The 27,126-nt window shown below is 39.3% G+C and overlaps 1 protein-coding gene across 1 annotated transcript; it reads left to right on the forward strand.

Annotated features, from left to right (window-relative positions):
- Nucleotides 1–474: 474 nt before the first annotated feature.
- On the forward strand, nucleotides 475–13,065 carry LCORL (ligand dependent nuclear receptor corepressor-like; the record flags this gene model as incomplete). The annotated part of the gene is made up of 3 exons (XM_010160614.1): nucleotides 475–729; nucleotides 9,367–9,457; nucleotides 10,874–13,065. Coding segments are annotated over 3 exons (1,379 nt in total), but the record flags the coding sequence as incomplete, so codon positions are not given.
- Nucleotides 13,066–27,126: the final 14,061 nt, after the last annotated feature.

Here is a 27,126-nt window from a genome sequence, read left to right on the forward strand (position 1 = left end):
GAAAACTTTGTTGTAAAACTCAATTGCTACAATTCATATGGGACACTTCAAGTAGCATTATGTCAGTTTTGACATTGCAATCTAATCATTAGTTGTTCTTTGAAAGTAATTTCTTTATGTATTAATTCGTAGCTTAAATTTTAACTGTTTTTATTCAAAATTCATTCAAAGCAGAGAATGATCAGTCTGCAAATGAAAATTCAACTTACCAACAATAATACCCACATAATTTGACTTGCATGCTATGGTAGAGGAATAAGGCAAGAATTACTGATATGTGCTAAACATGTTATTCCAAGTGACCTCCAGTTAGGAATGCTCATAAAAACTTACTGGGCATCTGAATTAATGTGTTCATTACACATAAACTTATTACACGCTTTTATTTTGCTTATAGGAAGTATTTATTTAAAGAAAAGTAATTTTTTTAATATATCTGTTGCCTATGTTGTTGTTGTTTTTTCTTATTCCTAGATCTTCCTCAGAACTGTGATCCTAACATTCCCCTAGTTGCTCAGGAATTAATGAAAAAAATGATCCGTCAGTTTGCAATTGAGTACATTTCAAAAAGTAGCAAAATTCAAGAGAACAGAAATGGTTCATCGTTTGAACCAAGTCTGATATGTAAAAGTATCCAAATGAACCAAACGGAAAACTCCCTTCAGGAAGAACAGGATAGCCCTCTAGACCTCACTGTGAATCGAACTCAAGAACAGAATACTCAGCAAGGTAAATTTCTGTACCTGCTTATCTGTGTTCTGCTGTCATTTATTATCTTATTATGTCTTACTGCCTTAAAAAAATCCCATGTCTGTGTCAAATACCTGTTTTGTCTTTCCATAGTAATCAGTATATGGGGGGAGGGGAGGAACGATCCTATGTGATTAAAATGAGGTGCATCAACTTAAATCATGTTTCCTCTAAAGTGTTTAACACCAGAAAAAATGTTATAAGGGAATGGTTAAAAAAAAAAAAACCCCAAACCTTTCCAAACACACGTATGTTGTGTGCTAGCAGATAAATATTCTCATTTCTGAGTGCCTGCGTCTGAGTTAGTGGCATCAGAATTTCTCAGCTTTAGAATACTGAAGAGAGGGAGGAGAGTTCTGACGTGTACTTACTTTGCTAAACATACGTGTTCTAGATTAAATTTTAAGCATTCCTTCTCTTTTACAGCAGAAACATTAAGAAATTGTGAAATTCCTGCTTTTGTTCTGTGTGGTCAGCAGAAACCTGTTAATGTCTGGGTTTAGTAAATACCTTGTGCAAATTAAATCCTGAGAAAGTCTCTGCTGTGCTCTGCTATGGATGACTGACAGATTTCAGAGGCTCACAGCGGGCCAGGTTGAAGCAGGCTTCTCTTGCGAGGGCAATGAAAGTACTTCCCTGATATCAGTGCTATAGCCTGTTGCTTCCTTCAGCAGCTGGTTGTAAAGAACAACTAGTGCAAAATGTCCGTGAGGGAGCAAGAGTCCCCAAAGAGAGGTTCTGCCCCTCGCTGAGCCAAAATAAATTTCTGAGGCATGAAAGGGAAGGTAGAGAGTGAACGAGGCAGGGATGAGAAGAAAGTTTCCTGCCACCTTCAGCGATTTGAAAATCTATTGATCTTTTGTCCAAAAGACATCACAGAATGGTTTGGGTATAAAGTGTAGAGATTTGAGGTGTTTACATTTTTTTTTTTAATATTGGAATTGTTCTTATAATGAGAGTAAACAAGTTTAGAATGTGTGTCTTCAGCGAAACACCTGAGGCTATAGCAGTTGCTCAGCGTGCGTAGTTCGCCGTGTAAAACCTGTGCGCTGTAAGAGACTGTAGGCTCTCAGAACTTAGGCTGCCGCATTTGCTGGAGTGCTTGGCCGATGTGCGATGGTAGCCTTGTTTCAAGCCACCTTACCTGCTAGAGAAGCTGTACTGTGCTTCCTGTTTCCCACGAACATATCAATTTTGAGCTATTTTCAGTTTCCACTGTAGTGGTACCAACACAAGCAAATAAGAGCATGATGGAATAAAGCCTGCTCTTCTTATTTGCCTTGTGTTCTAGGTGCAATCGTTCATTAAAAGCTCTTTCAATTAGCTATTGTCAGGGACTATGTATTATACTACCTACCCCTCACTCCTGTCCTTTTCCTCAAGAAAGCTTGGATATATTGAAGGGTTACGTGCTCACAGTAGGAAATTGTGACATTTTTTCACTGGATTATTATTAAGAATACATTACTCTATGGCGAACAATGTATATTCAGTCTGGAGACTCACAAAAGCTATACCATGGCTCCTTTCTTAGTAGTGTCTTTTAATTGTCATGTGACACTTTATACGGTTTGCTATTTGTAATTGCTGCTACAGTTTCCAAATGGAAGTGACTGTAACAGAGCAGGAAGGTCAAATTTGTACATTGCTCTGATGGTTCCTCAAAGTTTTAAGTCTTTTTAATTCAACTCCTGAGAAACAGGTAATGACCTAAACAGAAATTCAAGTCCATTTTCTGTTTAGGCAGGTGCTTTGTATTTACAGTAGTTGTCTTTAAAATAAATGATCTAAATAATAAAACACAGTCTTGTTCCTTTACTATGACAATGACCATAGGACTTAAGTTGAAAGGCATGAGGAACTCTTTTATTTTCCAGGTCACTAGAAGCATATTTTCTTGGCACTGAGCAGTTCCAAGCTAAATGGTAGCTCAGTATTGAAAAAAAGGTTTTGCCACTGCAGACGTCTGGATGACACTATCTTCCCGAAGTATTCAGGTCTGACCCTGTGTGGTGGGTTTACATGTTTTGGTAGCTGGGGAAGGCTGCAGGGGTGGCTCCTGTGAGAAGAGGTCGGGGGCTTCCTGTACTCGGCACAGCCAGCTCTGCGACAGACCCACCACAGGCCAGAGTCAGGGAGGTTGGTGGTGCCTCTCTGAAAACAGATTTTTAAGAACAAAAATGCTGGATAGGCAAGGCAATGAGAAACAGGAAGGTCAGAGAAGGAGGGGGCAGAGGTGCTCCAGGCACCAGAGCAGGTATATCCCTTCAGCACATGGAGAAGCCCATGGTGGAGCAGGTATTCCCTTGCAGCACATGGAAGACCCTGCACTGGAGCAGTTAGGTATTTCCTGAAGGAACTGTGGCTTGTGTAGAACCCACAGTGGAGCAGGGGAAAAGTGTGAGGGGGGAAGGACCTGTAGAGTGGAGTTGTACTGACTGTAACCCCCAATCCTGCCTGTGCCATCTCAGGATGGGGGGCAAGAGGGGTAGGGGATTTGGGAGTGAAATTGAGCCTTGGGAAAAGGTGTGGGGGGGAGATGCTTTCATTTTTGTTTTCTTCTCACTATCCAAATCTATCTTATAATTTGCAATAAATGAATTTTCCCTGAGTTTGTTATGCCTCTGATGGTAATTGGTAAGTGATCTCCCTGTATTTATCTTGATGACCTTTTTGTCTTATTTCTCCCCACCCTCCTGTAGAGGATGGGGAGTGAGAGAGGGGCTGGGTGGGGCTCTAGCTAGGTGATCCTGCTCTGGCAGGGGTGTTGGACTAGATGAACTCTAGAGCTCCCTTCCAACCCCTACCACTGTGACTCTGTGAACCCATTGCACCCCTGGTACTGTATCATTCAGTACTGAATCATTAAGCACTGGCATCCTGGTACGTTCAGCTGGTGCCTGACTGATAGCAGAGTCCCACATCTGTGTAACTGACAGCAGATAGTTCCTAATCCATGTAACTCTTAAGACTGTCCAGGCCTTGAAAAGAATACTCTGCGTAGTGAAAGCAAATGTGGTTTGCATGCACTGCATCTGACAAAAATAGGGCGTTAATGTGGGGTTTTTTTTGCAATATTACTTGTCCTCCAGACTCAGCCAGTGAAAAAAACAGCATCCTTGCAGAATAAAACATTGAGTGAGGAACAGTCTTGTAATATCCTGCAGCAACTTATGATTTTCTTGTGCAGTCATGATGCTGAGATCTTTGGAGAGTGTTCCTAGGAGTAGCTAACTGGTTGCAGAGTTTCTTTGCCTTGATTGATATGGGAGAGTTCATCCCTCACAAGCTGCTAAGCGAAGTGACTTGCAAGAGGCAGAAGTATAAGCTGCACGCATAAATAATGTGCTAGTTAAGCTACACAAGCTTACTCTTGTTGCTGTATCATGAGAAGAGTGTAAACATTGCAGAAACATGCAAGAGCATTTGCGTAGATTTCCTTGTTTCACTGATTCTTCATGAATTGGAAGACATCAGAAGGTAGCTAGCAGTGCATGACATTTTGCTGTGTGAACTTTTTACAGCTGTCCTGTAGCTTTGTTGTTGTTGGCTATTATTGAAGAAGTAGGAAAAAGAAGGATAATCCAAGTCAAAAACTGTGTTTAAATTATTTAACGTAGCACTTTATTATCCAGTTTAACAATGTGCTTGTGATTTCACCAAAACTCGCATCAAAATAAGGATTTCTGAATAGTGGACCAGAATTTGGAAACAGTTCTGAATTTTTGAAAAGTGGTTTCCTGTCTCTTGGAAATCCACACTGATGTTAGTATGGCGACTGGGATCATAGGATGCGTGGCCTCTTGATTTGCTATGTTCAGGGCTAGTGAAAGAATTCCAAATGCTTAGTGAAAATTACGTTTTATTTTCCTGCTATACTGTTCTTGCTATAGGTACTAAGGAGGATACTGTGCGTTTTGTAGGTACGTATCCTGGGTCCCCAAAGGTGAGTATATTTACAGCACATGCAAGTTAAGAAACTGTTTAATACTGCTGCATGACGAGGTCACCCTAAAAGGGTGGTACTTTGAGAGGAGTAGGTGTTTATTTCTTCCTTGGCTGCCATGGTGGCTGACAGCCAAGCTGCTTGTCTGACACTTGCTTGCTTGGTTCCCAGGCACAGGGAGAAAATGGGAAGGACAGGAAAGGGCTCATGAGTTAAGGACACGGTCATTGCTTCCCACTCGCCATCATGGGCAAAACTGACTCTGCTTGGGGAAAATGAATGTATTTTTGCCTATTAAAATGGATGTTTATCAATCCAGGTAGTGGGAAACAAAGACGTGTCGTAATACGACCTTTCCTCCCCCTTTCCTCGGGTCCGCCTCACTCCAGATTGCCTTGCAACCACCTGCACCCCAGTAGTGCAGGAGGAGTGGGTGGGGGAGAATCCACAATCTGTACCTAATGGTTTCTCTCTGCCATTGGGTTTCCCTCTGCTGCTTTCTCCCTCTTTTTTTGTTCTCTTTTCCCATCTGGCACCTTTTGCCCTCTCTTAAATACGTTCTCCCAGAGGCTCCCCGCAAGGGGCTGCTGGGCTGGGCTGTGCCGTGCCGTGCCCTGCAGCGGGTCTGTTGGAGCTGGCTAGAGCCATACGTGTCCGGCACAGGGCAGCCCCTCGCCTCTTCTCACAGATGCTGCCAAGACCCTGCTGTGGTCACCCAGTATATAGCCATGTACATACTTCTCATCTGGCAGTTTGTCGTTTTGCAGAATAGCACCTCGGGTCAGCAGAAAGGGGGTGAGCAAGGCCGTAGGTACGAACTAATAAAAGGCTTTGGCACTCATACTGACAGTTTGAAAAGACTGTTTCCACGTGCAGAGGCACAGCAAATAGCCAGCAGAAGGCAAGGCCTCATCGGGAAAGGGATTGAAGACAAGACAGTGTCATTTTGTTGCTATGAAAACCCTGGTTGAGGTTTACCACAGTATGATGGGTGAGGTAAAGGGAGAGCTGCTCTTTACTAAATCTCACAAGTGAGAACTAGTCAGGGCTCGCTGAAACTTCTTAGGAGGGAAGAACAGATAACGGGCAACTTCTGCACAGCAGTTTGTGAACATCAGGAACTGCTGTGACAGGAGGTTGTGGAGATGGACAATGTCGCTGCGTTCAAAAAAGGCCTTGGACAACTTCCCCGTAACGGCCACATCCAGAAACTAAAGCTAGAGTAGCAGGGATGGGTCTCGGATCGCTGATCCAACTTAGCGGCTACTGGGAGAGCAGGAGAGGAATGAGCTGCAGGTGGTCTCCAGGCTGACCTGCTCTCCCACAGTAGGAGTGGAGATTTTCCCACAGCTGGAGACTGGGAACTTTATTTCCCAGTAGAGTAAGAGTTGCCTGACCTAGTAAGGCAGTTCGTAGTACTAGTGAGAGCTGTCCTGAAACTCAGAGCAAAACGGGGGTTTGCTAGAGTCAGTACAGCAGTACTGACCATAGGAACTCTAGGGCGACCTGTGCAGTCTCTGCTACATGCTCCTCCTCCCCGCCTTTCTCTAACATCACTAGTCTGGGGGAGTTTCAAGTGATTGTGGTACTGATTATTTTGAAGATTGGCCTTTGATCACGCTTAGTTATATCTTGGTATTACTGCACCTGATGATCTGGGACTGGGACGCAGAGGCCAGAGGCTGACACATCTCTCTGAGGATTAGAATCATTCAATTTGCACAGAAATATCTTAATTAGAAGTTTAAGTGAGCAGCAGACCTGAGGAACCTAGAATAACTTATTTCTGTGTTATCCAGTGTCGGAGTACCATTTATGAAGACTGTCGTCTTGGTAGTCACGGCTTCAGCTGAAGAGTGGAAGTAATTCCATGTCCTCTGACAAAACACCATAGAGAGTGGTTTTTCTGTTCCTGATGTCATTCAGTTCCGGGCCAGAATTCTTGCTTAAATACTTACTTGGAGTGATTTGATAGAAATAACAGAGAATTGTGGCTCGGTTTACAAAAATTATTCCTACCTTGCAAGCAACAGGTTCCTGAGGTTCGTTGTGCACCTGTAGGATGCCTCTCTGCAAACTTCTGTACCTCATGAACCAAAGCGAACGTCTCTGTGTATATTTACATACGTCCCGTTCGTTAGGGAGCGTTTCATTGTCTCTTAAAGCTTTATAGCAAATGCTTTCACTTTCCTACAGATTGTAGGTGCTTCTTCATTGTTACAGTAACTGATACTACTACAAAACACTGACTTCTACCAAAACCAGGAGCTACTGTGTATCTTTAGGTAGAAAGTTAAATTTATCAGTCCTTTCTGCATTGATTTTGGAGGTTTTCTGTTGTTTGATTTATTGGTTTGTTTTTCTTATTTGAGAGAAATCACTGAATAAAAGCCTGGTAAGTGGTGGCATTATCAGGTATTTTGTATGTATAGCAAATTTCTGGCATGGTTCTTTTTCACTGCGTTCACTGAGAATCATCTTCACATAAAGCACTGTTTTCAGGGAGGAGTCCATACCCTTCATGACACATTTCCTGTGTTGGATGGACCAACTGTCTTGAACCTGAAATGACTCTTCAGTTCTGCTTGTCCTGTAGGGGTCCAAAATGTACTGAATTTTTTGTTTCAGGGGCCTGCATTTTCAGTACTGTTTTCTTTCGGGTCATTTCTCAACTTACTGGTGGCCTTGTGTTGTCAAAAATTCTGAGAAATTGGAAGTGAAAATTACGTTGTTTGGATTTCACTATGGAATCTGGCAAGAGTCTTTGGGTTTTATTTGTTGGTGTGGTTTTTTTCCTCAAAAATCTACTTAGGTTTTTTTTTTTAATTGAATAGAGATGATTAGCTCTTCATAAATTGAGTTGTGAAATTTGAAGGTGTTTTTTCTCCAATCCCCTTGCCCAGCACCCTCTCCTAAACTTCTTGTATCGTAGTGCTTGTGAATATGAGCTGAAGATCAGCTGTTGTGAGAAGGAACACGCAAGCACTTAAGGGAGATGTACGTTGCATGCTCTGACTACAGATGAAATCGGTCTGTTGCACAGGACTCGGGAACACTCCGAGCTTAGGTGTTTGGGATACTTTACAGCTGCGTAGGCCAAATAGTCCCTGTAGAGTATTCCTGTAGTGGGTTCAATTGGCTTTTTCTTCTGGAATATCACTGTATCAGAAAGGTGAATTAGCATTAACTAGTCTGTTTTAGACTATCCTTCAACTTTCTTAGGGTTAAAAAACAATGGAAAGGAATGTGTTCAGGAGAAAAGGAGCGTTTTATACAAGTGGCATACTTAGAAATACTTTTGCCCTTATGATGCTGTTTTTTCTCTCTTTACCCTTTCTCAAATAATACAAAATAGTTGAGGAAAAACAGTCAAAAATTATTAAAAACAGCCCAAAACAAATAGCTGGGTTTGATTATTACACAAACTCTTTCTTCATCATATGAGTATAAAGGAAAGTCACCCTAACAATTTTTCTGACTTCTTACTCGCGTGTCGGCATTTGAACTATTCAGCCAGTGTTTCATGTCCGCACCTGAGGCCGTGGGAAAATGTGCACAGCTGGTTCGTGGTTTAGAAATAATAGGCAGTGGTACGGAAGTGACACTAACATAACAGGGTTAGCACAGGGCTGCTTGTGGAGGTGAATGTTGAGCTGCATGTTGGGACTCAGACTTGGATTCACAGAGCTCAGGCACACAAAGCAGCCTGAGTTTGAAACAGAGAAGCAAGGCATGAAGTTAAATACACTTAGGGGATTTATCTATAATTGAAATGTGTTGTGTTTTTTTTTAACAAAAACTTAAGCTAGAAGGAGTATTTCAGGTGGTAATTAGTTTCTTTAATTTTCAGTGTTCTTAAATATTGATTTGAACAAAACATGGTTTTTATTTCAGTACAGCACAGACTTCAACAGCCAACCATAAACCTTGAATCTAACATTTAGCAGTGACTTAACAGAGCAGGCTCCCACCCCAGTTGAGGTCTTTCTGTTTCTCTAGGTTCACTATTACATGTATGTGGGTGCAGCAGGGGGAATATGTATGAACAAACTATTAGAACCTTTAATGACATAATTCTTATGCTTAAAACTCTATATTGGGCTCGAGCTCTCTTCGCAGTTACTGGGGTGCTGCCTTCTCATGCAGCAACCTGGTCTGGTCTGATAGCTGACCCTGCTCTGAGCAGGAGGTTGGTCTTAGAGACCCCAGATCCCCAGTAGCCTGAATTACCCTGTAAGCCTATGATTTAGTTATGTCAGTTTTAACTCCAGCGTCAGGCTTGTTTATTCATACCTACCTACTGTAAACAATGCACTTCATACTATGATGATGCATATGCTTTGGTTGCCTTGAAAGTAAACAGTGCAGTATCTATGCATACGTGATTTCTTGGGGAAAGTGCTTACCTGTTTTTGTGTAAGTCAAATTCTTCGTTTAAAGTTTATTATTTCTGAGTGAGTTGTTTTTTTATTTTAATTTTTTAAAGTTTTGTTACAAATTAAATATATGAACCCATTTGCTGACAGCTGACACTGTTGAAGGAAGGTGCTGTCAGGGATTTTACAAGATACAGGAACTGCTTAAAAATTGTGCCACAGGCACAAACGTTTCCTAACAGTTTCTGAGATTATCTTTAAATCACTGCCCTCACCACTACGTGTTCTTTGCAGGGGATGGAGTGCTAGATCTCTCTACAAAGAAAAGCGCAAGGTTGGAAGAACCAAAACATGATCCATTGTGTTCTGAAAACTCAGTGTCTGGGTAAGCGACATTTGGGACTCTCTTTGGTTTACGTAAAAGACAATCCAGGTTTCTCTTCTCTGAAGTCAGGTTTTATGTTCATAACATATTTGTATATACTGACACACACGTGTGGTTCCTATTTTGCTTTCAGAAGAATTTTTGTCACTCATAAGTGTGTGTCTACGTATATATCATGTTTCATTTGTCTTTTTCCTTTTTTTTTCTGTTTAAAGAAAAGTTATCAGAACAATCACCAAACTTTAGTTCATGTTACTAAAAATGAACTGAAAATTGATTACGTAACACATTAAAAGTAGTAGGATAGTAGAAGAAAACTTAAAGCTATTCTTTCGGAGTTTACTTAGGAAACTTCCATTTTGGACAAACCCGACCATGTTACTGTTTAGAATTAAAATATTCAACTAACATGAACAATTTAAATGACTATAATACTCCTTAATAAGAGAGAGAGCGAGCGAGCGCGCGAGAGAGAGAGCTCTTAATCATCATGCTTGTACTCACATCATGGTTCTGACTATGGTGTGTGGTGGCAAACGGTTAAATTTCTTTATTCAGCAAGACAAAACGTTACTGCATCTGCTGAAAGCTGCCACAAAGCTAGTGAAATGCATTGTTCTGTCGGATTTTGTTATGCTCTTGGCATCCTCCCATCCACTAGCCATAGCAGGACCCTTTTTGTCACCTGTACGTCTTACCAAATAACTTACCCCAAATAGGACGACAATAGCAGTATTTGTTGAATGATGTAAAATTGCATTTCATTAATTTGCTGATGCGAAGAAGCTTTAAAGCGGGTATGACTTTGTAATTAGAGAGCTGTCAGTAGTGGCTAGAAGTTTGTTAAAACTGTGTTTTATTTTGCCAAAATTGACTTGATTGTTAACTACAGCACTTTATTGTAGTAGAAAGCCTAGTTTTGTGTAAGTCTGGGATGTTTGTGTGTAGTTATGTACTTATTGCTGCAAATTTTCTATGAGGGGGTTGACTCTTTTATTACTTGTTTAGCGGTAACGTCACGTTTCTACTAACAAAAACTCCTTCAGGATTTGGGTATTTAACGGAATGTTAATTGTATCATTAAATTACACTCGTGTTGCTCTGCAAGCATGCGAACGAGGGAACGTAGCAAGCGCATGAGAGTATTGCCAAATACTGAGCTAGGGTATAAAGTTCTTGGAAGGGCTGCTGTAGAAGCCACGGTATGATTTTTTTTTTCTGATGCACTGTCCTACCAGAACTGTAACATTTTGCTAGGATAATCCTTTAACTACCACATCTCAAAGGCTTAAAAGTATCAGAAGCAGTGATGTTACCGAAGCAAGGAGTATAATAAAGGAGTGGACCCTTCCCTTCCATAGCTGTGTGAGAGTCTCTCATACATCAGTTTACCATCGTTTCATTCCATCCATCCAGGAGACTACACAGACACAGAGAGGACTATGTGGAAAGAAGTGCTGAGTTTGCAGATGGTTTGCTCTCAAAAGCTTTGAAAGACATTCAGTCTGGAGCACTGGACATAAATAAAGCAGGCATACTTTATGGCATACCTCAAAAAACTTTACTTCTCCACTTAGAAGCCTTACCAGCAGGAAAGCCTGCACCTTTTAAAAGCAAAACTCGAGATTTCAATGATAGTTATTCATTTAAAGACAGTAAAGAAACTTGTGCAGTCCTACAAAAAGTAGCCTTGTGGGCAAGAGCTCAAGCAGAGCGCACAGAAAAAAGTAAACTCAGTCTACTTGAAACCTCAGAATTAAAATTCCCAACAGCTTCCAGTTACCTCCACCAGTTAACTCTGCAGAGAATGGTCACTCAGTTTAAAGAAAAAAGTGAAAATCTACAATATGAAACGTCAAGTCCTACTGTACAATTAAAAATTCCTCAGCTAAGAGTAAGTTCTGTGTCCAAACCACAGTCTGATACTGCTGGTCTTCTGGATGTTATGTACCACGTTTCTAAAACCTCCTCAGTCCTAGAAGGATCAGCTCTTCAGAAATTGAAAAATATACTCCCTAAACAGAACAAAATTGAATGTTCTGGACCTGTAACTCACTCAAGTGTTGACTCCTACTTTCTGCATGGGGACCTCTCTCCTTTGTGTCTTAATGCTAAGAATGGGACGGTAGATGGAACCTCAGAAAACACGGAAGATAGCTTGGATCGTAAAGATAATAAGCAACCAAGAAAAAAACGTGGCCGCTATCGGCAGTATGATCATGAAATAATGGAAGAAGCAATTGCAATGGTAATGAGTGGGAAAATGAGTGTTTCCAAAGCACAAGGAATTTATGGGGTACCTCACAGCACTTTAGAATATAAAGTAAAAGAAAGATCTGGAACGTTGAAGACTCCGCCGAAGAAGAAACTCCGATTACCAGATACTGGCTTATTTAATATGACAGATTCAGGGACTGGCAGCTGCAAACCCAGTAGCAAGCCTGTGTAGAATAATCGTTAGCGAATTGTTTTGTGTGTGTGTATGTCTGTCTGTATACACACACTGCGTGAGAAGTACATATGCTCACTCTGACAGAAGACGTGAAACTATACCGTTCAAAAACCACACACATGCCTTTTGAAAAATAGTTTTATTCAGGGTTTTCACTGTGGACAGAATTACAGAGTTGCTCACTTAATTCTGATAGCGTGTATTTAATATAATCCTTGTATAAATAGGTGAAAAGATTCAGGTTTTATTTAGTAGTCGATAGCATAAAAATGTTTTGGGAGAACAAGTATTTGTCATGTGAAGCATACTTTTTAATTGGTGAAGAACCACTCTACCCATTCAATAATCCATCTTATTACGGAAATACATGACCAAGGGTTTAGCAGACTTTTATACTTCACAGAATACTTGCAATAAATTGTAAGTAACTCAGATTATTCAAGTCAAGGGATTTTTTTAAAAAGCTAGCTCCTTACCAGGAAGTGGATTTGTGAAGTATTAGTAGGATATAGTACATTCTGTGAAAAAAAAGAAGTTCATTGTTACTTAAATATCCTATACAAGTAAGGAAAACATTTCATTACTAAAAAATGTGTGTTTAGCAGGCATAAACTGCATTTTTTTTATCATTTTAAGAAAATTTTGTTGTTGGTTTTAGAAAGAAATTGGTGTTTACAAGGTGTACACTTATGGAACCTGAGAAATACTGTAGTTATAGAATTATTAAATATGAAATAAGATGGAATACTAAGAGCATAAAATAATTTAAACTTTAACATAACTTTCCTTTTTAGTTTGACAAGTAAGGTAATTGTAAGGTTAAAAAGAAAGTTGGAATGCAACTTAGAGCATGTTCATAATGTGCACAGAATGAGCTTGAGAATGGTTTTGGGTCGTTTGGTTTTTCTGTTTAAACGTGCTGGTTAGTTGATGTTATGACTACTTAAAAATTATTTAAGGGTTGTGTCACACTCCTACTGAAAAACCTCACTGTAACTGTAATGTATTTGCTGCTGTGACATTTCAAGACATTTTCAGTTTATCAACATGAATACCAAGTTACATTATCATTTTGCTAATAACCAAATTTGCAGTTCAGGGTCTTGATAGAAATACAGATATTGAACAGTGAAGCTGTTTTGAACTTTCAATAATAGAAATTCTTTATAAATTTGGTAGTTAGAAGTTAGGCAGTTCACTTTAAATACGTAATCTTTAATAGAATTTAAGGGAGACCGATTACCTTCATATTGCAGTTTTTACAAGAATTTCAAAGTATTCACATTGGACTTGATATCATATTTAATTTTTGGTGTATCACAAAGTATATGTCTACATATGAAGAACAGGGGCTTGCTTCATACATTCAACACTGAACATAAATGCCCTTTTCCTCTCAAAATGTCTTTTTTTTTCCTTTATACATCTAATTTGGCACAGAAGACGACTTTTCTCCAACTTCTGTATATTTGCACATGCATACTTTTTTTTTTTCACCCACTTAAATTTGCATGTGTATAGGTTAATTGTATGAGTGAAATGGGACACGAGATACGTATGGGCCACATCAGGTAATTGGATTTCTAGGTGAACTTGCCATTAACTTCAGCAGAGAGCAGCACGCTGCATTGTCGATGGCAAAATCTAGCCCATATTTATTAACACTACTAAAAAGTAACAACTTCCTTTTTAAGATGGAATAGTCCTTTGAAACTGCACAACCAGTGTCTCAGTTCTTTGGTCTCTCAGATCTACACTGAATCTTCTTCAGTGATTAAGGTTTACTTGCATATTACAGAATGAATCCTTTTTTTTAAGCAGAACTCTACCTGATAACATGGAGGTCACAAAATAGTAGATGTCAGGGTCATCTGTCCATTTTAAAAGAATTAAGCCATATTTTGTGAGGGCCAGAAGGTTTAATTTGTGAATATATCCCCACTGAAAAACGAAGCTGAAAAAACCTTAAATGTTTAAAGATCTGTCTTTATACAGTTTTACTTGGAAAAATTTGGGGCTTCAATACTTTGCCTGATATTTGTACCACACTGGTGTTTTCTACTCCTCAGACAATGTTATAAATTTGAGTCAGAAGTTTATATTGAAGGCAAGTTACAGTACTCTTTTTATATCATTTAAAAGGTGACCTGACCAAAAAACTTAACAGGATTCATAAAATCAGGGATCATTTTACTATTGACTTAACAGTACTCAGTAGTTTTGTATGTAATATTATAATTAATTTTCAACATTTTAGTACTTGTATTTATTTTTTGGTCAGAAATAGTATATTAAAATATTTTTTGATAGTTTATAGATGATACTCAACCTGTAAGTGTTTAAAGGAACAGAATTATTTGTTTCTAATTATTAGGCTAACTTTTGATTACACAACTAAGGAAAGGCAGGGAAATGTGTAGATTCTCCTTCCCCAACCCCTATGTATTCCATTAAATGTCATTTAAATTAGATATTTTGAACTGTTTTATAAATTCAGTTACCAGTCACTACTTAGTAATTGACAATTTCTGAAAATTCCTGTTTCAGCAGAATTTTACATGAAGGCTAAAGCAAGCCCTACATGCTTTCTACTTATTTGAATGTTTCTCAAGTATTTTATATTAAAAAAAAAAACAGTGCCTCTGTTTTTAGAACTACTGCTCAGTAAAGCTGTTTAAACCATTTCTGGTAGCTAATGACAATTTTATATTAAATTGTATATTAACTTTAGTGAGACTGATTTTTTTAGTTGTTTACAGTACAAATACTTGTATTTGTTTTTTTAATTGCAGTATTTCCATTGTCGCAGTAATTTAGTAAAACTCTGTGGCTGCCTTGATTTTTGACAGATTTTTGTTAACAACTGATTTTTAGGCAATTAGTTATATTTATGCATAAATCAATTGCACTATAATTCATGAATTATTTATTACGATATTTTCTAATGAATTACATGTATTTGTCTTGTGTTGTAAATGTACTGTAATTCTGTTTCTTCTTTGTGTTGTTATATTCCTAAATCTGATTGTATGGATTTAATTGTTTAGTTAACGTGTTTCTACGTTGTAATTTGTAGTAAAGCACTTCAATGCTTTTGCACATAAATTTACAACACTGATGTGTGATTGATTTGCTCATTCAGTAAAAAAAAAAAAAAAGAAAGAAATGAAACCCTGTACACGGACTCATTTGACTTACTCCTGAGGCACAAGTTGATTAGCAGTGGCATAAGATCAAGATCTGGACAAATTAAGCACATAATGACTAATTTACTATGAGAATTTTACATGGCAGAAATAGTAGCTTTAAGGAAGGATGATTCTCAGAATTGGTGTATTACTCATTCATGAGAAGAAATTCAGAAAACTCTTTTTATAAGAGTTTTGAGCTGCAAACCAAAGGAAGTAACGCTCTCTTATATAATCCCTCAAAAAAGCGATGTAGTATTTACTTCATAAAGTCAGAAAGCGAACATTTCCCTAAGACAGGTTTACATTTCTATAGTAGTTCTGTGCTGTTCTCACGAGTACTTGGAAGTATGTTCTGTTCCCAGTTTTGTTCCCGTCCCCAGTCTGCAAAGAAGCTGCTAGGTTGATCTGTCTCCTCTGTGGCTGAGCCGACAGAGGATAGAACGTTAGGGAAGGAAATATTTTGGGAGACCTCTGACAGAGTTCTTCCCTGATCAGGTTTTTGAGTTGTGGAGGAGGCAAAGTTTACTTTTTCATACATAAAATAATATGCTGAAAGGGTAGTACTTACGCTTTTCACGTCTCTGCCTTTGTGCCAGTTTTGGACTCCCATCCCCACTCCATGGTATTAACTGTCCCTGCGCTCCAGCAGGGAGATAATGTCATGCCGTGCTTCCGTCTTCAGCGGTGCTGTGCAGAAAAGGGACTTATTGGTCCTCTCACCTCTCACCCCCCCCGTTCCTATCCACTCTCCAGCCACCCCCTTGTGCGTGACTCGTAGGAAGTGTTAGACTGCTGAGAAGGAGGCATGCAGCTGTGAAAACGATAGTTCTGCCTTCTATGAAATGACTGCTTAAGCCTGTTCTCTTGAGGATAGTGTAAACTACTGTGTGACAACACAGATTTAAAGGAATTAGAGGAAACTGAGATGTAATTCCATAATCACGTTGAAAAGCTACTAAAAATGAGTTTGTTTAAACAGATGGACAGCTCGAGAGAGAAGCACTTTAAAGAACACGCCTTGCTTTAGCTTGTTTACGTAGTAAGCTCTGTTTGCGAAGGGTGACCGAGTAAGGAGTTGATGTGTCTCCACAAACTCGGAAGATCGTTTGGAGTCTGGTAATTTTGCAACAGGATAGATGCAGTTAAATTGTCCGTCAGCCTCCGAAACTAACGCTCGCTAAGGGAAGGCGGAGGAGAGACGTTGCGCAGGAGTAGATAACCAGGAAAGAAATCCTCTTTGAAGAATGTCCGTCTGTGTCTGTGATACCCGGGGTATTGTTTTATACGATGGGTTGATCTCCGCACAGGAAACTGAAAGCGGTTTTGAGGCCTTTGGAAATTTTAGTTACGGACTTTGAGAAGGCTTTAGGGCTCTGGAAGTTTCTTCCAGCGCTGAGCATGTTTAAATAGCAGATACGGGTGGAAGTTCGCTACAGTGAAAGCTCTCCAGTGACGCTCTGTTAGCCATACCGTGCAAGTCTAGGTGTCCAGAGATTCAGCCCAAAAAGACTGTTCTGTGGTCGTCGTTTCAGCAAATTGGCACTTAACAAATTCACTGTTGTTTACAAACAAAATATTGAAGACCGAGTGCTGTGCTCATCTTTTTTTCTATCTGGCTGTTCCAAACATTCTTTAATTAGTCATGGTGGTGGGGCGGGCAATTAGCTTTAAGTGTATTTGCGTTACTAGAATAAGCGTTGTTTTCACACGTGTAGCGATAGGTGTCAGCACCTTGTGACTCCTGGCTTTGTTGGACTGTTACATGCAGACTCTTCTCAGTGTAGTGGTATATCAAAAGCAGTTGAATCCTGACAATGACATGCCCTGGAATACTACTGGGTTTACTCCAGATTGCAAGCACAAAAGGATTTTTTTTTTTTTAAGACTTCAATTATTTCAGTTTAAACGTAATCGCAATTTCAATTAGTGCCATCACAATTATTTTACGCTTTTTATGAGTTAGTGTCATCTAGATGCTTGATTTTTGAATATAAACCACTTCATACTAAATATAACAGGAGAAGGCAAAAAACATGAGGAATTATTAAGCATAGTTGACAGTTTTTAAGATCTAAACTTCAAAATCCATATGGGACAATAAGAATGCAAATTTGTATGCATAACTTCCAGTAAGAAACCTGAGGCTGAAAGTTGTTATTGATGCTAATAACATCGGGTATGAGGTGATTAATAAATAAGTAACTTTACATAAATGCAGAGCATTACATTTTAAACGTTTGTTCCTTGATCAATACAGTTGTAAACTCAATGTGAAATTTTTCCAAAGTACAGGCTTAAATGCAAAAAATTAACAGGTGATAATAGTAGGGCAAAAAGTTAGTGTCATGTTCAGAGTTTGGTGATCTGTTTATACAATAGATACTTTTCTAAAACAGAATTCTTCTTTTTCTGCTCATGCAATTGGTTCCAGTAAAACACTTGAATTAGGTGTTAACTATCTGTTGATAGTTGCTCTCCAGCATAAGGATTTTGTATTTAATTGAAGAAATATCTGTATTAATTTCTACCATGGAAATTTTTCAGCTTTTCAATATAAATGATTGATTAGGTAAGTAGTGACATTAGTTTTAATAATTTATAAGAAATCAATTAAACACTTAAGGTAGCATTTTATACGTGATTTTATTTTGAGTTAATATATTTGAGAACAACTTCTCAGAAGTCTTACTTAGATATAGGCCTGCCCTGTATTTGAGCTTTAAAGGATATTAACCTTTCTCAGAGAAGTTATTATTTTTCAGTGGTAATTATCTCCATTTCTATTTAACGAAGGAATCCGTGTGTGTGCGCGTACGTGTGTGTGTATGTGTGCGTAATATACTGCACTGAAGAGCCTGTGAGGCAGCACTGACACATGAAACCTAGAAGGGAAACTTTTATCTGCAAAGACCAGTAACAGGAGCAGCAAGCGTCTGTTTTTTCCATTTTCTGTTAGCCCGTTAAGTGTTCTTTTAAAATAAATATATAAATAAGAGTGTTTTTCGAAGGCTCTTGAGAGTAGCCTGAGGAGCATTCCATACACTTTGGTGTATGAATATCTTAGGGTGAGATTCAGTAGAGATGGGTCCATTCTTGACTCTGCCACAACCTTGAATTACAACCTTAGGCAAGTCATTTACCCTCTCTGTGTCTCAGTGTTGGAAATGGGAGCAATGCTAAGCTCCCAGGGTTCATGGTGAGGCTTGCTTTCCTTAGTGACTAAGGTAGTTAGAAATATCCGAACGTTAACGTTATTGGAATTACATTTAGATACAGGAAGCTGTGTTTCCAGCTGTCCTTTTTGTCCCTTAATTTCTTACGGTAGGACTATCACTGCCATAGAGAAGATGCGCACCATTGCTAGTGACACTTGCAAGCGTGATTGAATAGTGCAAGCAGAACAGAACTGGTTTGCAAACTTCACATTTTTAGGCTTGAGTTTAACCATTATAACAAACATTAGATATGGTGTTTTACTGTAATTTATATTTTGTTTTGATTTGTTTTCATTTTCAGTTCAAGCACAACAGCTGATGCAAATTCAGAGGAAACAGCTAATTTGGAAAAAGAAAAATCAACATTAAACAAAGTTTTGGAGTCTTTTTGTTCGTATCACTGGCAACAGACTCTGGCTATGTTGAAATTTTTCATACAAGATGAAAATGTTCCCATAGCTTGCAGTTGCAAGCAACCGCATTTGGTCCTCTCTGAAACTCCCAGTTGCCTTACTGAAGAGGATGTTCACATTTCATTTTGCAATTGCAATGGACATATGCTGACAAAAAGGTGCTGTTTGCAAAATCAAAGGCCAAACACTTGTTTACCACCTCTGTCTGTCTGTATTAAAGATTTCCATTCTTTGTCGTGCCAAGCTGTAGCTATTGGATGTATTAAGACAATGGTGAACAAAGCATGTAGTTCTCATAAGTATTGTGCTGAACAGTTGCAAAATTATAACGTGCATCCTGTGAAATCGGCAGTGTGTACGTATTCAACTAAGGACTGTGATCTCTTGAACAGCATTAAAAACTCAAATAGATCTCGCAGCCCATCGCCACCTCCACTGTCACCTGTACAGGCTGAAGAATTTGAGTTATCAGAAGGATCAGTTATAGATTTTCCAGCTCTAGACAATAACAAGCTCGAAACGTCCATCAACCAGCCCCCGTCCCTTTTGCCAGCTGAAGGAAGCAAAGGACAATTTGAATGTGAAGGTAAAGCACGCAAAGAGACTGAACATCCAGATGGAACGTGGCTGTCAGCAAACCAAGAAGGCAACAATTACGCACATTCTGAGAAGGCTGAACATTCTGCCATTTTTCAGGATTTAATGGACCGTATTAATGAAAAGTTAAAATCAATTGACACTACAGATATAGCAACAAACCTTATAAAACTTCCTAGCAGTGACAGGGCACCAGAAAATGATGTCAAATTAGGAGACTTCATAACCTCTCTTTTACATAATGCTAAGGCAAGTGATTACAGCTTCATGGAGTTACTCCGCCAACACGATAAACAAATGGAAAACAACATTATCCAAACGAGATTTCGCAAGCGTCAGGAAACTTTATTCGCGATGTATAATTCCCCTGATTCACCATTCATTCGACGACAGTCTTTGCAAATCAAGAGGGAGCTTGCAAGCCTTGATGACACTCTGGTAAGAAAAAAGTCCATTTCTGAGAGAAATGCAAAGAAGTCTACGAAAAACTTTGATAAGATATATCCAAACAAAAAACACGGTTTTACTGTGACCGAAGACGAGGCTTTGCACCATCTTGGAAGCAATCCATGTGTGAGTTGCCAGACCAAACCGATGTGCTTTCCAGTACACCAAACAGAGTCTTTCAAACTACCTCTTACTAATTTTCAAACCAGCTCCAGCTTTCTGGTGCTTTCAGAAAACAGTGCTATTGCAGCCAGCCAGGCCGAGCTCCCAAAAACACAAGGAGATTGCGCGGCCGTAAAAGAGAGCGGTCAGGTTGTTCCGAAGGATGAGAGCAATGGGTTCTCGGGCAGAACTAAACGTAACATTGTGCCTCCCGGATGGTACTCCGTGTACGTAACAAACAACATTGTGTTCAGAAAGTCATCTGATGCAAAACAGTCTTTAGAAAGTTTGGAAAAAATGAAAATAAATAAAGATGGTCATGCTGAAAGATGCAGTGACATAAATATAAGCAAAATTATGAGAGACACGAATCTGCACGTTGTTGTAGAGCGTTTAGAAGATACAATAAACTTAGCCAGGAAGACTAACAACTCGTTGCTGGATAGTTACAAAATAAGCCAAAAATTAAAAGATAACGCTTACGAGCAGGTGATGAACCCCGCTGCTAGAAGAGGCTTACCTTTCCTTCTGAGCGACACAGGATGCACGGGACAGAGCTTCCTTCCAGGTTCACATGCACCAGGCAGCAGCAAAACCAAAACTCTCTGTGCGACAAGAAACAAAGAAGAAACCATTATAGATCAAGAAAGAGGCCTTTTGAAATCTCTGACCTTTGATTCATCCAGTTCAACTTCCAGTAATGGGGACTTGCACACAACTTCTGATGCTGGGGAGGTCTTGTCTCCCTTAACCTACTCCAGTCCTATTAAGCTCATGTTTGTCTCAGAGGTGAACAGTAGTGAAGGAGTCAAATACACTTTGACATCCGCAGCCGCATCTTCTAAAGGAAGCACAGGCATTTGTTTGTTTCAGGGTCGTGCGAACGCTCTGCTGGACGAACAGGCCACGGGAGATCTCGCTCGTGCAATCTGTGTCAAGGATTGTGATCACCGTGAGAACGATGGCAAGGAGGAGTCGAGCTGCGTTTACACAGAAGCAGTTGCAAGCTCTTGCCCCGTTGGTCAGACCAACTTAAACGACTCAAAACAAAATGATGAAGTTGCAGAGAAGTCAAGCAGTAGCAGTGAATCAGTTTTAAAAAGAAAACCTGGTAGACCAAAGAAAATAGGTCCTCAAGTTGTTAAGCAGGTTAAGAGACCTATTGGACGGCCTCCAAAACCAAAAATAGACGTGACTGAAAGCACAGAACGTAGACCTGAACTTAGCAGCAATGGTAGAAGTACCAAATCGGACGCGGCAGTATTGGAAGAAGTTAACAGCAACAAAAATATTGTCGTGACAGTTGTTTTTGGAAGGTCAAGAAGAACAAAGAGACATGTTTCCGAAGGTAATCTAAACATAATCGGTGTTCTGCCCACGCAACGCATCGATTCTCATTGTACCAGTGACCACGGCAAAGCCAGGCATAATGCAGGAACTGAAAGTGCTTTGACTGAAATAGTAAAAGCCTTACAGAATTCCTCTGCTGAAAACGAGGTCTCTGGCTATGACTACGTCAGACCTATCAAGAGTAACCTAGCCTCACCGCATCCTTGCAGCAATATTGTACGGTCCATTAAGAAACCGTTAACCACCATTCGAAAACCTGGTAGGCCAGCAAAAGTAAAAATCTCCGGCATATCGGTGACTGTTAATAGAGTTTCACCTCAGGAGAGAAAAGTGAGCGTTAGCAACTGTTTGCCTCCTTTGCAACAGCAGACTGTGTTAGAAAAAAACATTCCACAGGAGAGAAAAAATCAACTGTGCAATAATACGGGTCAAGTAAAGAGCACGCAGAAAGGTTCTGGAGAGGATGGGTCAAATGACATTATTACAACAGTGTCAAGAAAATGTGAAATTCCACTGAGACATTCTGCTAGAGACAGAAAACCCTCACTGCATTTCTTACATTCATTAGCATCTTCTAGTGCATTAACATGTAGAAGTGCCTTACTACATAAGTCTTATAAACTCCATTTGAAAAAAGCTAAAGATCGAAAGGAAAAACATAGGCCATCCAACCAGGGCACAGCATCCCGAGATACCTCAGAACCGAGAAATTCAGGAAGTGCAAAAAAGGATCTTCAGGATGGTGAATTTGGGCCCATTAATGAAATTTCATCAGATCCCATTTTTTCATCGAATCCCTCTCTCAGGTGGTGGGCTACTTCCACTTCAAGTGACACTTTGTTGGAAGAACTAAATAGTAGATTTGAACAGATAACTAATACCTGGTTGCGAGTGGGGGGAAATGAGTTCGATAAATGTGCATGTGAGAAAAGGGATCCCGTTGAACAGGACTGTAATGCTGAAATGTCAGACCCTTTAGACTCCTGCCTTGTAGAACTTGAAACGTCACCTATAAAAATGCTTTTTCAGAAAAAGTGTAGTATGAATGAACTCTGCACCTGGTTTATGCAAACTACAGAAACACAGTCTCTCTCTCTTGTGAGAAAGGCAAATGCTCGCAATCCTCTAGAAGTAGTTAGTACTAGAGAGATAAAGATGGAGACGAAACCCTCTGATCTTAGTACTTGCCCTTTCAGAAAGCACTTTAAAAAGTTTGCACTATCCTCTCCTTCAAAACCAGCAGGGAAATTGCAGATGTTACATAACTTGGTCAGGGCTCCAGTCTTAGGCATGAAAAGAAACTTCACGTTAGCCAGATTAAAAAGGAATGAGTTTAAGAAGCTACAGCGCGATAGGTGGAGCCAAACGAAAACGCTGTATAATCAGGCTCCTGGAGGCTGGAGATCAAAAAAGAAAAATTTGCAGTTCTTTTGCCAAAGCCAGTTGTTTAAAAGTACAAGTGGTGAAACCAATGAGGAAATACCCGAGCTCCAGGAAAAAAATACAGTAGAAATCCAGCCCACTCAGACTCTGATAGGATCTCAGAGTGGCCTCTTGCCAACCGAAAATGAAGCCAGAGATGCATTTGTTCAACAGATGATGGGATCTTCTGACTTTAACCCACATCCTGGTTTAGCAAGTATACTTAAGTCACATGCAGAGACAAATGGAACGGTTTGTTGCCAGCAAAACGTTAGGCAAGAACAAAGCCAAGATAAACTGTTTCAAAATACTTGGAAAGCCAAAACCTTTAAAGATTGTAGAATATTTCTGAGAAAAATCAACCATATTGAGCAGCACAATTCGTTTAAGTTAAATAATGTCATTTATTCTCCTGAAGCTGTTGAAAGTAAAAGCAGTCAGGCCTATATGGAAGAAAAAAGACATCCTCTTTTAAGGTCCCATTCTACTAAGCAAAATGCATTAAAGAAACAAGAAAATGAAATGGAAACATCCAAAGGATCTAATTCTTCTAAAGTGACTGAAAGGCTGGATGACCGGTTTCACAGCAGAAAATTAAGTCGTGGTGTAAACCACGATGATAATCCTGCTGGTAGTGCTGAAGTTCTTATCAGAATAAACAAAAGAAAAAGTCCACAATGGGAGACCACTGATACAAATATAAGAAAAAGGCATAAGAGACAATCATGCAGTAGTGGACAAATGGCAACTTATTACCCAAAGTGCCAAGTAGGTAAGTTCCTGTTCCCCCCTTCATCTTAAAATTGCGATCTTAGAGAATTGGAGAAGTCAAACTACTAAGCGCTTTGGATTTTTTTATTATTTTTTTTTTATTGCATGATACCCATTTTGATTTCAGCACAGTCATGAAACTAAACATTGTATACCATCAGAGTAATCCAGGAAGTGCAATTTCAAAATGTATATAATATTTTGCATAAATCTTTCGGCTACAGTAGGTGTGTTACAGTCTGTTACCAATATAACACGCCAAGATAAAAGAAAAACGCGCTAACTAATACAGTTCAGATAGAAATCGAGTTCTGTTATATCTGAAGTCAGTCATAGCTAGTTACTGATTTCAAAAGGAAGAGAATTTCTTTCCCCTGCGTAGTTTCTCGTATTGTGAGGAAGGGTAAATTATAAAATGAAGGAGAAATTCAGTGTATTAACATATAGTTGTTAAAAAAAAATCGTCATTGAATGATTTCTAATGTAAATCTGTAATGGTTTTATAATTATATAGTAAAAACAAGTACTATGTACTTCTGAGAAGTATTCATTCAGAGATCCGTTTTAGTATCCATTCAATGCCAGATGAAATCCGCTGACTCTGAAGGGTTTGTGCACTGAATCCTTACAGGGTGGTTTAAAAGACAGAATTATTCTAGACAAGTACAATATACAGTTACTACGCTAAATGCGTTGGCTTGGCATCTTCTTAGGCTAGTGTGACGTTAGATCCATTGATAAAGCGGGATATTTACAATACGTTGTAACGCAACTGTGAGCTCAGAGGGGCCATTATATTACTTGCAGAGAGGGTGCACTTGCAAAATTATTTCTTCTGTTGGGTGAAGAGATCTCCTTAAACACAAGTCTCAGCTCACTTCAATGAAATAACTAAGGTGTGAAATACTCACCAAGTTTTTTTAAAAAAAAAAAAAAGTTCTGGCATGGGAATTAAAGTACTGCAGAAATATTCATTTGTAGGAACAATATTGTATTGGCTAATCTGATGATATTGCCCAAAGGGTAAAAGATCGACTCAAAATATCAGAGTAAAATCCTGTCCCCCTTTGTATTCTATATTGTAGAAAACGATCCCTGATAATAAACTGAAGAGTTAATTTAAGTTGTAATATAAACAGTATTATGGCTCTTGTATACGTTATTTCTTCTGTGCTCTCCGTGATACATACAGTTCTTCATACTAAGCTCATTCAGTGTAAACCTACTTTTCCAAAGTACAGCTTTTTTTTTACCTTTAGACTATTATTTTGTATTTTAGTTGACTGATTTGGGGCCAAACTGAACATAAAAAACCTTGGGTTTAAGTATTTCAAACCTTGACGTAAGATTGCTGTAAAAAAGCCAGAACTAGAAAAGGAAAGGGTAATACCTATCCATTTCTTTTTTGCAAATGAAGAAAGAGCTCTCTCGTACTTTTATTTCATAATTTTGGCTGTAGTTGAGAAAAATCTGCATTCGAACCATATTAACCTTTAAACTTTTTCTTGCTATGGCAGTGTAAGACCTATTACCGTGATACGGTCTCATGTTAGTTTTAATTGGGACTCAATTCCATTTACCTGATAACTTTCCTCCTTTAGTGTTGGATCTTTAGGAAGTCTGATAACTATTTTGATATTTTACATTATTTCATTTACAATTTTTGTTATTTTCCCTTTTACTCATAGTTTCTCATATCAGTCGTTGTCTTTAGAAAGGGTATGACAAAGTGCATTGATAAAGGAAATGTTAAAAGACAAAGAATTACGATTCTGCATTTTTCTCCACACGTGTAACCCCAGATCTTTTTTAGGGGTACTGTTGCAGTAACAGGGGATTGTCTGGTACAGAACAGGATGTCTTGGCATGTTGATTCAATGTTGTGTACTGTCTGCACTAGCCAAGGAAATCATAAGCGCTTCTAGTCTAGAGTATAGCTACTGGCTAAAAAGAAGGAACGTGATTTCTAGCTGTGCATGCACGTGTTTTCAAACATAATTCCTGCATCCGGAAGTTTAATGCCCATGAAAACATCATTATTCGTTCATATGTTCTTTGGACTGTATTTTTGTTGATGTGGTACCATAAATTATATCATCGTTCCGTTGTCATGCGTGAAGTGTTCTTCAATACACGTTTATGGTCAATATTTGAAAGTTTTCTTCACGTTTTACTGATCTTGGTGTCTTACCGAACGCTCTTGAAAGAGCGAGGTGTTGTGATGCTGCTTTACTGTGAAGCGTTGTGGCAGGTAGGCAGAACCTTGTCACTGAACGCTCACGTGTACTTAATTTTTGTTAGAAACGCGACCGAGTTCTCGCAGCCCAGGGTGGTATCAGGCAACCAGAACTAGCCACATGCTCGTTGGAGCGACTGGAGAGAGTTAACCCCTTTTGCACGTTGCCTGTTTTATTCAAGATAAGGTGGATGGTAGATACATGGGTCCGTATGCTGTTACTCCTTGACTTTGTTTCAGCAATGCACTTGGTGTGCTGAGGGGCAGCTTCCTTTTACTGTAAATCTATGTTCTGGCCATTTCAATTTCTGTGGCGACACTGAGGCGTTGCTGCTCTCTGTGGTGACAAAGAAAACGTCATAAGCCTGGTTTTAGTGAGGCATCCATGTTGCTTTCCACGAGGGTGAATCGGTGTGTTCCGTTACAACACCGAAGACCACATTCAGGCGCTTGGGACATGGCCAAAGTCGATCCAAAAAGGCCTCATGAGAACCAAGCTCAAATGAGAGAAACTGTTATCCAGCAATAAAAGACTCCATTTTAGGAAGTTACAGTGCACCGAATACTTTAAAAATCTGTGTCAGAGGGTGGGGTTTTATCAGAGATGCAAAGGAGGCTGCCGACCCACGGCAGCAGGGAGTACCACGTGCTGTGATGGCATGACCTACCTGTCTACCCACCCTTTGTCTCAGGGTGGGAGTTGACACAGAAAAGCTCTTAAAAATCAGTTCCAATCACTTGAAGCTAGGATGTTTTCTTCATCTAAAATGAATTTTCTCATTTTCTCCCTTACAATTTGGCTTTTCTTCCAGTAGTCTGGAGTTTGAGAAGAGAATCTGTTGTATTTGTTGGAAGGGACTATAAATTTTCAGTTTTAATTTTTCATTACATTTGAATGCTGGTTTTAAAAATGTTAATGAGCTCAAGTTAGGGCACTACTTAAACTGAGAATTTGCTAACTGTAATCATTTCAAGGTTGAATACGAGAGTTAGGAATCTAACAGAAAACTTGGTATTTTTATGAGTCTAACTGGTCTCTTGGGCACGTAAAATAACATCTGTACCAATATAGATATGTCATTTAGATAACAGACACAACTTTTCTTAAATTTTACTTCCATTACCATAATTTTTCTTAAAATTGAGAGGGAAAACGTTACGAAGTCTTCTTACACGCCTGTGTTACTTTGGCATTAATATTGTAGTATCACTTTTTTGCCTTGCGGCAGCACGATCCAGTAGCAATAAGGCTGCGCGATGTGAATCGCTTTCCTACGCCCGTAGCAGACGTTATTCTCACACCAGTGACCTAGTGACAAAAGCAATTGCTTTTAGCAAGTCTCATCAGCCTTCGCTTTCATGAACAAGCTCCTTCTACGCTCCTAACGTGGAGCAAATTTAAAGTGTTAGGGT

Source organism: Eurypyga helias, unplaced genomic scaffold (genome assembly GCF_000690775.1).
Source record: "Eurypyga helias isolate BGI_N326 unplaced genomic scaffold, ASM69077v1 scaffold6531, whole genome shotgun sequence".
Lineage (NCBI taxonomy): Eukaryota > Metazoa > Chordata > Aves > Eurypygiformes > Eurypygidae > Eurypyga > Eurypyga helias.